The following is a 16640-nucleotide window of genomic DNA, read 5'->3' as shown; positions in this document are numbered from 1 at the left end:
TGCTTTCTGGCAGCAGAATTTTAACAGGGCTGATAAGAAAAAATATCGTTCATATTAGAAACAAAAATTATCATTTTGTCATGCTAATCATTAGCTGAGTGAGTAGCTGGAACATGAAATTCTTCCACGTTCCTGTGGTAACCACAGCGCTGCACCCTCTGCCATGGTCAAAATGAAGCAGGTTGGACCTGTTGCAGGAACAGGTTTTAGCTGCGGATAAGAAAACTCTTAAAACTCTTACCCCCTATTAGAACGTCTATCTAATCTATTAATATCAGACTATATCATTGTGCCTTTTTAGAGAGAGAGATGGGGTAACAGATAACCTTGATATGGAGAGCTGTATGACAGTTGGGTTTTTTAATCTACCTCCTAGGCTGCCCTGCAGATGGCATGGGTATAAACAAACATTGCTAGTGTTTTAGCCATTTGCAAACTCAGCATAAAATCTGCAACTCTGTAGTTCAGAGAACATGAGATCTAAAACTTCGGTAGTGTGACAAGTTGCTTTGTAGGAAAGTATTGCTTATGCTGCTGGCCTATTTGTGCTGGTAGTCTTGGCAACTGCGTGTGTGATGGTGACAAGATTTTAAGGTAAATGCCATTACCTCTCTTGTTTGCAGGATTATTGTTTGTGAAGATTCCTCCTACTTCTGGTGTAGAAATACTTGGGTTTTGAGGAATGGTTGAAGTTACCTGCTAGATTCTGCAGTGCAGATGTGGGTAACATTGTCCTGGAGAAACTGGGAGAGCAGTTAAGTGAGTTAGCTTTATGACCTGACAGTGTTTGAAAGACTTGAGACCAGACTTGCCAAAATTCATGGTATTGTGTCAGCTATGGCTATTGTTTGCAGCACATAAATTCATTATAACAGGAACTCTACAGCTCTGGCCTTAGATCTCTAGACCTTTTTCTAAGAGCAACAACACCATTTTTTATAGTTCAGTAGAGATGTCAGGAGGTTACTAATACCCAACGTGGCAAAATCTTGTTACCTAAGTTTCCATGTGTCCTGTCTGCATTGTTCTTGGTTAGACCAAACTGTTATCTGCTGAAAAATGTCCTGCAGGTATATATTGAGGTATGGAACCATAACATTATTATTTGAAATTCACTGAAAGCTCATACACTGTAACAGGCAAAGCAAGAGACTGTTGAGCAGCAGTGCTAGCAGATCTAAGTAACCATGCTGAAAGCAGACTTAATAGCTGGAATTTGTAGCATCTGCTGAGAAGCACTACAGCTCCAAATGCTGAAATTTAATGCATGTGTACTTTAAATTTAGGATATTTGGAAGCTGAAGGAATTTGAGCTTGACCAGTTAGGTCTAGCTCTCAGAATCCTATAGTTAAGCAAGTTATGTCTACCATTTGTAGTGCTACTTAAGTTAATTGATATCCATTGATATGACCATAAAAATCATGGTGATAGAAGCATAAAAGAGTTTGAAATTGGGACATTTCACAATATTAAACACAAAATGGAAGAGTGGGGGGATTTTTAGTCTGGCATAGAGGGACTGACTTCATCGCAATGGTTGTTTTCTTTAAATTCAGGACACTTCTGTTGCTTGTATTTCTCATATCTGTATGCTTACATGACACTATTAATTATCTAAGCTAAAATGCAAATATACAACTCATTATGCTTTCCAGTAAAAGCCAGAAACACATTCATTCAGCACTGGTACCAAACATATTTGGAACACAGAACTCTCTCTTCATTTCTGCACAGCAACTCTTCAATATTTTAAGACAAGAACTGAGGAACAAAACAGAAGCTCCTTGAAGATAGAGGTGAAATATATTCATTGAGCAGCTTGCCATTAGGACAAAGCAATGTTCTCTTGCAAAATAATAAATAAAAAAATGCCACACTGGCATCTATTTCATCCAACAGCGATGTTACTCCTATTCTGATCTTTCATTAATGACAGATCTTGCATGTCTTACCTGGCACTGGCTCAGAGAGAAGACTACTGCCTATTCATTCCCAAGTGCTATACTCTGGGCTTGATTGCCTTTTATTCAAGAAAATTTTGGCTGTTTTGTGAGACCTTCTGTGATTGTAATACAGCAGCCAGAACGTGGATTATATGATAATGCTATTGGGTGGAGTGGGTACCTGATTTTAGTGCACACATTACATTATTGTACCTGAGAGAGCTCCAAAATCAGTTCTTTTCATCCACATGTATTAGTGTGTTCCTCATGCCTTCATGCTAAATTAGTTTCTGGAACTTCTCAGATTCCAGGAATGTGAAAAACCAAAAGATTACTTGGATTTTTATTGAGAAAGCACTGACATCAGCATCAGGTGAGACTGATGTTACACGAAGACCATGCTCAGAGTAGCGTAACACAGCACAGAAGTGGAACAGCAGTGAAGCAATTACAAAAATAGAAGTTCAATCAGCTTTTTCTTAGTCCTGAAAATGAAAGAATTATCTTTTAACCTTGAAATGTTTAGCCTCTAGATACCACTATCTTGTGTTTGACAATTTCTCTTTTGAAATATTAATTAGGTTTTGGCTTGTGCTGTAAGGTAAATGGGAAACATTTCCCTGTTTAGTGTGAAAACCCTTTGCTTTGGCAAGGATTGTCTTTGTTTAGCTGAACAAATTTTTGCAGTTTTAATTAAAGAGTTTTCAGCATTGCAGAACTGCACAAAAATATTTTTATTTCTGGCTCTTTGTTCACACAGTTATAACTCGGGAGCTTTTCAGGCAATTTTCATAAGCGTGGCAATGCTCTACATTCAGGATTTTATAACTGGGCCCTGAAAATTAGTTCTACGATTGAATCTGGCAGATTGGTTTTGGCTTGAGAATCAGCATATGTTTTTAACATATGCATGTTGGCAAATCAGATTGAAGTCATAACTAAGAGGCCTGTTATCTCAATCCTACTAATGCTTTTGGGAATTAAGTATAATGGGCAAAAAAATTATGAAGGAGTCGTCTCAGCACTGGATAGTGAAGAACCACACTGACCCCAGGTAAATCTGCTTGCAGATAGCAATGTTGTCTTTAGTTTGCCAGTGTAGCTGCTGGAATAACCCATAGGAGTTACCTCTTGGTTTTTTTTCTGCCCACAGGATCAAGGCTAATCCAAGAATAGCAGACAACCCATTCAGGCTTTCTGCCCGTGTTTATCTCTGCCTATCACATAGCATGCTGTTACAGGCTCATTTCTTTAATGCAAGTAGTTTGTATTCATGTCCTGCTCCAAAATGTACCAGTGTTTTGCTTTGCAGGAGGAATTGTTGCACATGGCAAGGTTTCTTCAGTCGGTCTCCTTGGGGTGGGTCATGGGTACTGGGTCTCCAAATGTCAGACTGGTTCAGGGGGGAACAGGATGTGCCAGCCGCTTCTGGTCCTCCTGCAAAGTCTCCTGTGCCCTTTTCACTGACTAACCCAGGAAATCCACAAGAATGGCTTTCTCTTTTCTTATTTTCTGTTAGCCAATGATGCTAATTTAAAAAAAAAAAAAATCCTATTAAATCTTAAAAAGTCCCTTCATGTCCTTGTTTTTCCCATGTGAGTTGATTTTGAAGTTTGAGGCAGTTTGTGACCTGCTGTGTAACTCAGCACAACTACATTTGGGCTTTTAAAAATTTAAGTCATAAAAGCAAAAATGACAAATGGCAAATTCTGAGGAGCATGCAGATGTGTAACATCCTTTCTGCAGGTCTGGGCAGGCCTAAGGGGCAGCAGCGAGGTGTATTCCTCAAGCGAGATGTATCGCTCGCAGCCCAGAAGCCAACCATGTCCTGGGCTGCATCAGGAGAAGTGTGGGCAGCAGGTCGAGGGAGGGGATTCTCCCCCTCTGCTCTGCTCTCATGAGACCCCACCTGCAGTGCTGTGTCCAGCTCTGGGGGCACCAACATCAGAAGGACACGAACCTGCTCAAGTGGGTTCAGAGGAGGCCACAAAGATGATCATGGGGCTGGAGCACCTCCCCTGTGAGGACAGGCTGAGAGAGTTGGAGGGGTTCAGCCTGGAGAAAAGGTTCCGGGGAGACCTTAGAGCAGCCTCCCAGGACTTAAAGGGGCTACAGGAAAGGGGGGAGGGACTCTTGATCAGGGGTGTAGGGGTAGGACAAAGGGTAATGGTTTTAAACTGAAAGAGGGCAGATTTAGATTAGATACAAGGAAGAAATTCTTCCCTGTGAGGGTGGTGAGGCCCTGGCACAGGTTGCCCAGAGAAGCTGTGGCTGCCCCCTCCCTGGAAGGGTTCAAGGCCAGGTTGGACGGGGCTTTGGGCAACCTGGGCTAGTGGAAGGTGTCCCTGCCCTGGGCAGGGGATTGGAACTAGATGATTTTTAAGGTCCATTCCAACCCAAACCATCCTGTGATTCTATGGTTTTGATTCCCACTCCACCTGCCCAGCTCTGGAAGCACAGCTTCCTTCAGAGCAACTGCTGGGAAATGGCTGGGCCACAGTTAGAATTTGTCTAAAAAGCATTTTGTGCTTACAAAATGGAAGGCTTGCAAACCAGGGTAGTCACCTTTTTATAAGAGTTGGGAAAGGCTTAACAGATCTGATGCAGATGACCTGGCCAGAGCCACTCTTCTGTGCTGGGAAGAGCCTGTGTCTCAGTGTCGCTACGAGGATGCTCTTGGCTGGTCAGAGACAGGATTTGAGACCCGGGTCCTTCAGAAATCTGTAGAATTGACCTCTGCAAGTCTGGTGGCACCAGCTGATGTGCATAGGTCACTGACAATTCTGTGTCTAATTCAGCAGATGTAACAGCAAGTCAGTCCTCAGTAGTTGCATCTGATCTTGTAAGTGATTTAAACATACAGCTGTGTATTAATTGAGGTCAAGACTGCAGTTAGGTCCAGAGTCATGCAAGAATAGTTCATTTCCCGGATTGTTGCAGTAGTTTTCGGCTTATGGAGAATTTTAGGATGTCAAGGAGTTGGGAGGAGCAAGAGGAGCATGATCAGTGGTTTCCCTTCCTCTGCGTTTCCTCTGTCGAGGTGGATACTCCCAGTGCCCATCGGGGATCAAACAGCTCTGTGTGCATCTGGGGGAGGCAGATGGAAGTCAGTCACATCCTTGACCACATAACTATGACCATATTGTTGTAGTTCAAACTATCGTGTATATCTATCTGACTCTTATCATCAACTGTATACTATTTAAGTTGGTTTTAATTATTTTCTGTCTGTCTAGAAACCAAGAGTTCCTTCTGCCACAGCATACAGATGTTACAAATATGTTTTTCTAATGAGACACATGGCACATTCCAGAGCAGCACAAGTACTTGTTTTATGGAATCTTTTCCCTGTTGTTAAAACAAAGTTTTTGTAAAATGTGATTATAATAAATAAACCACAGACTTGAGGGTCCTTTTTAAGATGCATAGTGAGTTCCTAATGATTCCTTCATGGGTTTTTTTTAGTGAACTTGCATTTAGTTTTTACTTTGATTTGCAGTTAACATGACATGAAATCTGTCTGATGCTGCACCTTATTTCTAAGTGCGGTTTGCAGACAGGGGTGGAAAAGGTGGTATTTCTGTCTGTGGTTACTAGGATTGCTAAGAAAGATCAGAGCTGCCAGTTCTAGATTTAAACTATTCTTGTACCATTTTATATTCTATAAGCAGAGGAAACTGTGAAGGCAGATTCAGTGGAGAAAGGATCCCAATAAATATAATATTATCCAGATGTTTTTCATTCCATTAGTGTCTGACTGAAGGATAATTTGCTAAACTGGAAGTTAGTGTCATGGCATATCCAAGCCAAGACCTTAGTAACTTGATAATGATCCACTTAAATTTGAGAACTCTTATCTTCTAAGATGTGAGCCAGTCATTGTTTCAAGGGAGTTCAGAAGAAAACTTTCTTTTTGGGCCAGTTGGCTGTGATTAAATTTCTTCTTCCTTCTCTGTGAAGATCTGGGACTGATTGCTTTGTAAAGACGTGGCATTTGTTGAGATGATCCTTGAATCAGATCCAGCATGGTAATTCCTATCTTTTCCTCTGTAAATGTGGGAGGTTTTTTTCAAATTCAGTAAAGCGTTTTGAATCTGAAAGGAATGGCTCCTGACTTAAGCTGGTTGTGTTTTGGAGCAAAGATTTTGTGTTTTTTCTAAGTCATCATTTCTGTTGATATTTTATTCACATATAATTACATACTCAGAGATATTTTTTTTTTCCTGCAGCTTGAAGAGGGGTTTAGTGTTTGAGAATCCAAACTGTAAATATGCCACTGTTTTCCACATCAACATGACATGGTTTAGGTTTTGGATACTCTGTCTTGCCTCAGAGTCTTTTCCCTTTTCCAATTAATGAGACTTCACTCTGTTTTCTTTTTGACTCTGCTGCCATCCTTGGGGTTTTTCCATCTTGGTGTAAAGTTCAAACAACACATCTTGTCCTAGCCACCCTCCTACATGATTCACCATGTTGTTGTAGATTAGTTTTATTCCTGTTTCGTTTTCCCTTACATAGTTCTGCTCGTTGTATGGGGGTCTCCCAGGACCCCTAACTAGGAGCCTTGTAAAGCTATGAAAAAGCCTGCTTGGCTTACTTGGCAACCTGGCAATCACTCCCAGTATCTCTGCTAGTCACATTACTCCCTTCTCTGCACATGTGCAATGTGATTTTTAAGCTTATTCCTTTTTTAAAAAAAAAGAACAGGTGAGACTGAGCTATAGCTTTTTATAGCTGTTCTTAACTTGCTCTGTGTTCATGACTTTAAGCTCCATCATTTTAGGGTAAAATGGGACTAGAGTTTGGTTCCAGCATTAAATTCAAACGTTAGCTCACTGCTCGGTACTGCAAGCCACCCTTCTTTTTTCAGTCCCTTGCAAAAAACCACAATGATCTCTAAAGATTTGGGATTCTTCTCTGCACATAGTGTCTGTATAGTTTCAGTAAATCAAATGTGGGGGAGTTACCATGGCCTACCCTACTCTGACCATAAGTGTTCTGATATTTACACGTGCTTTGCCATGCTAAAGTTTGCATGTGTTTAAAATGTTAGCAGGGGCTTATAGAGCAGTTGTTACAGATGAAGGGAAGAGAAAGCTGTTCAAACCATTTAGAAGACTGTGGGACAGGCTGGATGGGAGACTGTCTGGGCACGTGTGTCTCAGGACCAGCTCGGACTGCCAAGAGGCAGACAAATTTTGCCATTCTCACCTGATTCCATTAGGACAGTATTTTCTTTCCTGCTTTAGAAGAAAGAAATTCTTGTTTAGAAGAACAAGGTTTTTCTTTCCTGATGTTGCTGTCACTGTTGGCTCCCTCCTTGTTTTGCTGTAGCAAAACAGGAGACTACAAAAAATAGCACAGGAGGAGAAGAGAGGTGGCTGTAGAGAAAATGTCTCCTCCTCCCCTTGCTCCTCCTTTCTTCAGCAGTCTTGTCCCTGGGCCCTCCTGGGGACTGAGGCAGGAGGGAGGAATTTGGTAGCATGGCTGTTTTTTCTGGGAAGACCTACTGTTTTCATCTGAGAGAGCAGGTGTTCCTCACCTCTAAAAGTCAAGCTCCAAATGCATTGTCCTAGCATTCAAGTCAGAGGAAGGATGACATGATTTGCTAACTCCTGTGGAGGTCTTTCTTCTTTTGCATACAATTAACTTCACTCTGCCAAAAATGTCTTGGCCCCAGGGCTGTTAAAAATCCTCAGAAGAGCCCACTTTGGAGACTAGTTTCTTTGTGATGCATGAGTTAACACTGAAAGTCTGTGATCCCACAGCATCTCCTCAAGGACTGCCGCACATTATCTCCACATGCCGGTCATGTCCTAGGCCATTCTAATCAAATGAGCATAGTACATTTTCCAGGAAAAAGTTACAACTTGCTATAAATTCTCTGCCAAGTGCTGCTGCCATTATCCTTCTCAGTTATGTCTAAATAAAACAACGTGTTTCGGTTCATATGAGGGGAAAAAGCCCACAATAGGGTCCATTCTTTCTCAGAGCACATCTCACCCAGCTCCAACCCGATCCCCTTGGGAAGGGAGCGGCTGGCCAATTGTAAATGGGAGAAAATTTCAAAGACCTATAGATAAAATATTGACTGCAGATGACTGTATTGGACATCACTGCGATTCTTTACAAGGTGTATGGTAGATGAGCAGTGTCCACTTTACTTTCCACTGCTGTGTACTTCCCCAGTTTACATGTGGCAACACTTGAAGACAACTTAATGGCAAAAAACTGAACAAAGCAATGGTGGCATTCTTCTTCATAGAAAACAGAGTATGTGTCCCTAGTGAACTACTGCTGCGAGTGTGACAGATTCCCAGGGCTGGATCACTTCATGTGCAGAATTTAATGAGCTGCCAAATGCTTCTAAATGTCAGAAAGTCCAGAGGAAAATGCACAGTACAGAACATGGCATAGATGGAAATCAATTTTTTAGCTTGCAGCATTTCCCAGTTAATTTTCCATGAAGGTTTCTCCCCTTCCCCTACTCCAGTGTTTTTCAGACTGTGAAATGATCAGTGTTTCCCTAGAGGCAGATAGATGCCCAGGTTAAGGGCCACAGGGGTAATAATTGCATTTATTGTCTAGAAAAAGAAGAATTGCATGTATTTTTAGTGCAGTGCAACCCAGTGTTGGCATTTCAGTTGATCTGCATCTCTCTCTTTCTGCTCAGATCATGTAATAATACTGCTTATCTAATGTAGTGTCAGTGAACAAAGTAATACAGAGCTGTTCCCGCGAGCATGCCCATGTGCACAGTGTGAAGAAAGGAAATAGTTGGATAAAAGAAGAGAGTGTGTGTGTCAGGGAGAATAGAAAGCCCATCCTCAAGCTAGAAATTTTCAAGAGAAGCAAAGCTACAGCAAAATAGAAATTGAAGTCGTTATAGTCCCTCCTGATAGAATAATGATTTACCCACCTTGCACAGCAATGTGAGTGGTAGGGTTGGGACAAATTAGGCTAGCGGTACGAGGAAAACATCCCACCTGATGTTTCTTTTTGCAATTCGAAGTCTGCTCTCCTTTGGGCACAGGGTAACTATGCAGTCTGTTGAGCTGTGAGTTTTAAAGCCTTTGGAAAAAATCTGTTGAGATTTAAAAAATAAACAAACAAAAAAAATCTTTCTCCTTCCATTCCTCCTAAACCAGGTTTTCCACATTCAAGGTCTGCATGTGCATGGAAGCCATTTATAACCCTGGCACATGTGAATTTTTTTACAGAATGGAAATTTCTTCATGATAGGTGTTATTTCTGGTGCAGACTCAATGGTATTTTCTGTTGGCTGACCACAGTCTCTTGCCGCCGAGTGCCGTGTGTAATAGTTACCGAGGTTTGGCTCGTTACTTAATGAGATGATCAGGACTGTGCTGGATCAACATCGTTCTCTGTCCAGCAGTGTTCCCACCATGAAAGTGTCAGGGAAGCTGTGATGTAGCCTAAATAGCTTATCTACCACAAAAGGTGGTAGATATAATCACTTGTAAGATGAGTTTTTCTATTGCTCCTGAGGTGTTTATCTACCTTTGAGTATTAAATTCTGGTGCTTTTAGCCTATCTAGCCTACCTCTCTGTCCTCACCAGGTCTCGGGAGCTTTGAATCCTACACTAGAGGCTCTGCTGAGTAATTAGAAAGTCTAGATAATTAATTTAGGCTCCTCCCTTAAGTGCCCGAATTTAAAAGGTGTAAATGCCTCTGTTGTAGGCCGGATAAGGGTTGAAGTTCTAAGTGCTGAAAGGCATCTCCCAAATGCCTGTTGCAGACTGCTGCTCTTCCCTTGGGGGAGTGAGTCAACTCTGAACCGGCTGTGCTGGAGGGAGTCATCCCATCCCACTGTCTGGGACAAGTCAGAAAGCCTGGATGGGTTGGGGGATTCACGCTGGACTTCCACAAAGACTTTCAACTGATGAGCTACTGGGTAATTTTGAAAGTGATGAACGTAGCAGCCCTGATATTTTGATTGTTTGACATAGAAGTGGTAAAAGCAGTAAGTAGCTGTCCTGTTAAAAACGCCCTTGCATTGGCAATCCAGGATTGATCAGATGCTTAAAGAACCTCTGATTTTGTAGATGCTGTTTCACTACTTGGAAGAAGAGAAGAAGCAGAGGGAAAAAATAGTGCACTTATTTGTAAAGAGGTAATGACAGTATTTTAGTGCACCTTGCAACTGCAAAATGGAAACAGATGGCACATATTTTACCGAGTGGAGCTATTTCACCCTGAAGGATGTTCAAAGTCACACAAAGGGAGTTCTGCTTGTAAATCCCATTATTGATAAATGGTTTCTAACAGGATTGGTGCTGCTTACTCTTACTGTGCTCGCATATGTGCACACACATATACATGCACAGCTTTGAAAATGCCTTTCATGGGTTCAGCTCCTTTCATTAATGCCAAAATCATTTTCTGTTTTCTGGTATGTATCTTTTTTTTCTCTGAACTTTATAAAGGAATTGGTACCTTCTCCCCTCAATTATTTTCTTTTGAATGCTTAAGTCAAAAGGGCTCTTTTCTCAGAGTTAATAAATTTGTTACTGGAAATGGAAAAGGAATTTTCAATTACAGCTGACACTTCTGAGCCTTCCACTAGGGTGGCAGGTATCCTTGGGGAAAAAATAAGCAAATAATAGATCAGTCTGAGAGGATGGATGGATGAGATATGTTGTGTATGAGAGTATTATGGTACCTATATATTACTGTGTAATTTCAGTACTGTGCTCATTCTTGCAGCAGGAGTGAGAGGGGGCCTCTTCATAAGCTAGTCCAAAATGGCTGTTGTTGCTATTGTTATTACCTTATTTATATTCCTTTACTGCCTTGCAACCTTTCATACTGGGTAAAACTTCCCTGTGTTGGATGCTGTACAAATTAGGAACAGATAGAATGCTTTTCCACAAATTGCTTACAATGTAAGTAATGTTGTAAATTTATTCTTGTATAGAGATGTCTGCATATTAGTTGTTTTCTTTTTGATTTACTCATTCTTCCCTCACAAAGCAGTTCCCATTAAAACATAGCTGCAACAGTTCTGCTGTGGTCTAGAGGGTCAGTTGTGCAAAAATGATTCTTCTGAGCGGAGGCCTGAGCTTGGCACGTAAGAAATGTAGGATGTGAAAAGCCGTCAGGTAGTGATAATGTAACTTAAAGATCAGTGGAGGTAGTACTGAATTAGCCTGGTTTAGTTGAAGTTTCAAACAATCAAGAATCTTTGTTAATTAAGCGGTAGAGCAGCCTGTACATATGGATTATTTAGAACGACAGACAGAATTATTACATAAACTGCACATCTGAGAGCCCTTCTGATCCAAAACACAAAGCATTGGCCACTTGAGCTGGGGCGGCCTGACCTATAGCTAATAGTAGAAGTAGGTCCCTTATGTTCAGTCCTACAGGGTGAAATGTATTGCAGGAAACCAGCATGTCCTGGCATGACCTCGCTTGGGGTAAAAAGCGGTTCAGATAGCCAAGGCCGAGCAGTTCCAGTTCTTCCACCTGCTGTGACCTGCCAGTCCTGCTGAGCACAGGGACAGAGTCTGCCTCTGCGGGTGGGTTTTATCTGTGCCAGCCTCCCACAAGCATGCCCAGGAAGCGATTAAGTGTTGCTTTTGCATCGCAGCACAAGATAGCAGACCCACGTTAACTCTGATGGAATTTTTTTTTTTTCCCCTTTGTTCGCACAGGCCCTTCATGCTTCTGCCACCGCTGATGGAGTGGATGAGAGTGGCTATCACCTACGCTGAGCACCGGCGCAGTTTAACTGTGGACAGTGATGATATCAGGCAGACAGCCAGACTGCTCCTACCTGGACTGGACTGCGAGCCCCGGCAGCTAAAGTATGTGGAATAAGCTTTATAAGCAGCTAAAGTAATTGTAACTTCTTACAGCATTCTTCTTACTATATTTCAGTGGAGCCAGATCTCAAAATGCTAGACAGGTGATACACGTTTAACATTTTAGTATTCCAAAAGATAAAGAAACTTTGGCCAAACACTGCAGCTGGGGTAGAAAGATTTTGTCTTGTCAAAAGTTATGTAGGAAGACTGAGACAGAGAAGGATTGAAACACAATGTCCTGGTTCAGCTAGGTATTTGGTTTTTATGCTGTAGCCTTAATTACAAGATTATTCTTATGTTTTTTGAGATACCTTGATGAAAAGTATCAGTACCTTTTAGAATCCTCCCCTCATATATTGAACAGGGGTTTATAATTAGCTTGATTCATTAGCACATCATAGGTATTTTATTCAGGTGTGTAGTCCTTTAAGTTGCTCTCATTAGCACTGGTTTTGATATCGGGGTTACATCTTGAACTTTACTACAAGGTCGTTTCTTGAGTGAGTTTTGACCCCATATACCTCCAGGTTAAATGAGTGGGTGGGACATGTTAATAACAATAAATAATACTTCTATCATGCTCTTAAGTGATGAAATGATCACCTGAAAAGATAAAAATATGCCCTTACTCTTCGAATTATTCTTCATGAACAATAAAAGCAACAAGAAGCTTTTAATCAGGAGTCCTGGATCTGTCTTTGTTGCTTTTTACTTTTTCCTTCTGGCAGCCAAAAAGGCTTTTGCTTTTTGCTACATCTCTGTCTCCCCATCTGTGAATTGAAGGGTAGCACTTACCACCCACAAAACCTAATGCAAAGCTAAATTAGTTGATGAGTATGTGGGTGAAATTAGATGACTGAATGTTTCGTCAGCTGCAGCTGACTCCAAGACATTCTCAGCTCTCAGGTCCTGCCTTTCTCCTGAGACATGGTACCTGACTGAGAGTGCTGCCAGTCTTTTTGAAAACTAAGATAAACAGGTGATCCTCAACAGTTATTTAAACTCCTTGGCTTCAGACTGAAAGGGAGCAGCTGAACTTGGACTTGGAGTTGTCCTGGAACACTTTTCTTCTCCCTTTTCTCTGCCAGTGTACGTGTGCTCTGTGTCAAAGCACACGCTACTCTGGCTTATGTGTGGATGGCAGGCGTTAGTGTAGGCAACTTAATATGGGCTAAACTGATTTTACATATGTGCCTAATGCTTGCCAAAACCTTTTAAATTCTTCAATGAATGGTACCACAAAAGACTAAACTAATCACAAGTACTTCAGTCAGTCTCATGGTTTTTCTTTCAGTCTCTCCTTTAGAAAGATTTTTGGTTTCAAGACTGAATCCAAACCTTCCGCTTCAAAGGCATCCCCCTCTCTCTCTGCACTGCTTTTTTGTGCACATTAATATACAAAGCACAGGTAGTCCCTTACTTTATAGATCCTATACCTTAAAAAAAAAAAAAGTAAATAAAAGAGGGCAGGGATTTAGGTGTTTGATTTTCCTGCTGATATGAACTAAAGGGAAACACTTAGAGACAGCCTTTGTGAAAATGGGGTTCATCTCAGTAACTTCAAACTGAAGCCATAATGATACAGCTATGGAATGAAGGTCTCAATAGAAACCCAGGAGGACCAAAATAATGTAAGCAATAAATAAGTGAGAAGCAGGTATAAAGGGCCTCAGCCACAGTATGTGGGATATTCAGGCATAAGATAATTCAATTGCTGGGTTGTTAAGGATTAGCAGTACAGGAGTATGTTAAAGGTTTCTATCCAGTTTGTTGTCATTACAGAAAGAATGACAATTCTGTAAGAAAACTAAGATCCTTTCACACCTTTTACCTCACCAAACTGTTCCTCCATAGGGATGTATGCAGTGTGCATTCCCTGCAGGTGAATCAACCTCTTTTTAAAGTAACATGCATCACCTTTGTAATAGAGGACAAAAATCAAAGTTAAGCTTGACCAGGTCTTTGTTCTGAACTGTCATGCATGAGTTTTATTTTCAGAGGTCTAATGATGTTCTGCGATGTGTGGTATGAGAGGAAGAGCATTGTCTTTTTGCTGCATGAAAGATTTAAACTAGAAGAAAAAAACCCATGAGAGAGCAATGCCTCGTTTCCAGTGCCTGTTATATGATGCTCTAAAGCAGTCATTTGTATCTGGTCATTACAGCACATTTAGGGGAAAAAGAAATCTTGGAACTGAAGCCAAATTTATCCCTGACTTGCTGTGTGACTATAGGCAAGTTGCAACTCCCTTTTCGTCATGATGCACAGGCTGAAAGTCATTTAATGATAGTTCCTTGCAGTGGTGATGCATCAGGTAGGGTATGTTGAAATCCCTGAAAGAGAAGTTGTGCAGAAGAACGAAGTATAATTGCTATAACCTGAAATTCAGACCTCTAATACCTATTCTCTGACACAGACTGTTTGGGCAGTATAGTCTTCCACAACTGTTAGTGTCTTAGTGGATGAAGCCTTCTAATACGATGCTCTCAGTTTGTTTGCCAGACAATTTATAAACATCTTCAGTACTCACCTGTTACTGGTTAAATGATAATGTAAATGGGGAAATGCTAGATTGCAAAGAAGTGTGTTTCTTTTCCATCTACTTAAATATAAATGTTAGGATTTCAATATTATTATCACACACTGCTTTTTTAATTGTTATTATTTTTTCCACATTGCAGGCCAAATTTAAGTCACTCACTACTAGTAGTTGTAGTAGTAGTTACTGCTTATGAAACCCAAAGAGCACACCAGGCTCGTGCTCCCTCCTCAAGCTATCCCTTCCCAAACTAGGACCTCAGCCCTACCCCTTTCCCTGAGCTCTGCCCCTCTGATGTCTCTTGGTCCCCCATCAGTTCTTCAGTTTATCCCCTGGGCACAGCTGGGTGTACATGGGAGCTGCTGCCTGTCTGGGCAACTGCAGGAGCACAGGCTTTACCCCAGGAAGCGTGCAAAAGTTTGCCTCTTCTCCACAGGATAACAACTCGCACATGGAAAACCTGCTGTGGTTGCAGCTGCTGCACAGCAGTTGTGCATATGTGAGCTCTCCCCGCCCCAGCTCTTGTAGGATGCTCTAACTTTTATCACACTCTAAAAGAAAAAGTGACTTTGCATCTATTGGAGCACGCTGGCGAGCCACTGCTACAGAACAGCAAGTGTACGGTAACTGCTGCGTGGGCTGAGCCTGCAGGTCCCCCAGCAGTAAAGCTCACAAATTGTAACTTCAAATTCTTGTGCCTGACCTGGCCCTCCTGGCAGCTCTACACCAAGAACTCCAGTCCACCTTTCTAATGGGTCTCTGACAGCTCTGGGAAACTGTTTTGTTTTGCTGTTTGCTCTGCAGGGCTGTCAGTGCATTGTGTGTGTCAGTGAATTGCATGTGTCAGTGTGTCCTGTTCTGTCACCCCCTCCCTTGCTCCAGCAGTGCCCGTAAATAGCACTGGGTGGAACCATGTCTGCTAGCAGAATAGAAACAATGTGCAAAGACAGGTACCATCCCTTCAAAACCTTTTGTTTTCTGAGGCTCACTGGATTTCAAGTGATGTAATTTTATTTCACTTTTTTTGCATAGGATTCTTCTCCTCCTCCTCCTTCTTATTATACAAAGTCATTGCATCCTATCCTACATAATACTGTAGCATCGAGATGCTGTACCAGTTATCGTAGTAGAACAAGATTATTAATTGGCTAGCCTAGCTCTAGGATTTGTATATATCTAGCATTAAGCCTTTTTTACCTTACTGTCCTCTTGTGCTCTGTACTGTGTGTCTAATCTAGTATCTATCTGGGTGCTGCAGAGATCTTGTCTTCTCATGTACTCAGCTGCCTCGGAGACAGGTTTTATTTGCAGATGTATCTCCAAAGACCGACTGTCACTTTGCTTTGCTGCTGACTGTTCCCCAAATTGTACCCTGGTGCAGTTCCTTTCTGAAAGCAGCTGTGGTGAGATGCTGGTTTCCCCTGTACAATGTGACCGGTCACCAGGCTGTGCAGGGATCTTTGTTAACTCAGCGTATTGTTCATAGCATCTGCTCACCATTTGTCATCCACCATCAATGCAAGTTCAGAAGCATTAGAAAATGACCAGCTGAATTAAAACGTGAATAAGATTCATCTTGAATCTTTTACATGAAGTGATGAGTGTTTTACTTATCTGGCAGGCCATACAAAGTTTCCTGAAGAGGTTAGCCCTGTTTAAAGAATCTCATTTTTCAAAGGAACCTGGCAAGCTGATATCTCACTGAGAGTTTGCACAAGAGCCTGTGTTGAAAACCAGACAACTAGTAGAGGAGGCATTCACCCTGAAATAACATCAAAGGGCTGGCCATATCAGTGCCCAGCTGAGATAGGCAACACCTCCAATTTGGCAGTGTTTCTTCAGTGAAGGAGATACCCTTCCAGGTTTGGAATTTAGAAGTCTCTGAGCAGATAACCAGAAGATTTACAGTAATCCCTGGGCTCCTTCCAAATGAGATAAAGGTCATTTGATAGTCATCTAAAGGATAAGGATTTAATAGAGCTTCACAGAATTGTTAACACAGTTCCTTTTATCAAGGTGTTGGAAAAAAGAATGTTCTACTGCCTAAATTTAATTTTGATTTAATATTTTTTTTTTAATTTTGATTTTCTTTTCCAGAAAATAATAAGGATCATTATTTTCTTTCAGAAATGGCTCTTGTTTCAAAATAATCACTAGTCTGGTAGACAGACAGCATAATTGTTCCATCCTAGAACTACACTGGTATTTTATTAGATACACTTTCTCTCCACCTGTTTCTCCTCCTTGCAATATGTTTTTGTATATGTTTGATGGACTATCCTGTAACAAGCAGGAAAATACAGATATGATATCCAAAATATATACA

The 16640-nt window shown here is 41.4% G+C and overlaps 1 protein-coding gene across 5 annotated transcripts in view; it reads left to right on the top strand.

Moving 5' to 3' along the window:
- Window positions 1-16640, top strand: part of ABTB2 (ankyrin repeat and BTB domain containing 2) — a 158781-nt gene that overhangs the window by 121314 nt on the left and 20827 nt on the right. For all 5 annotated transcript variants that reach the window (XM_074884340.1, XM_074884339.1, XM_074884337.1 and 2 more), the window contains one exon: window positions 11623-11775. In XM_074884340.1, coding sequence (XP_074740441.1) covers window positions 11623-11775 — 153 coding nt within the window. The remainder of the gene's footprint in view (window positions 1-11622; window positions 11776-16640) is intronic.

The sequence above is a fragment of the Strix uralensis genome, chromosome 15 (assembly GCF_047716275.1).
Source record: "Strix uralensis isolate ZFMK-TIS-50842 chromosome 15, bStrUra1, whole genome shotgun sequence".
Lineage (NCBI taxonomy): Eukaryota > Metazoa > Chordata > Aves > Strigiformes > Strigidae > Strix > Strix uralensis.
The sequence above is the reverse complement of the archived record's forward strand: the minus strand, read 5'-3'. Positions and strand labels throughout refer to the sequence as shown.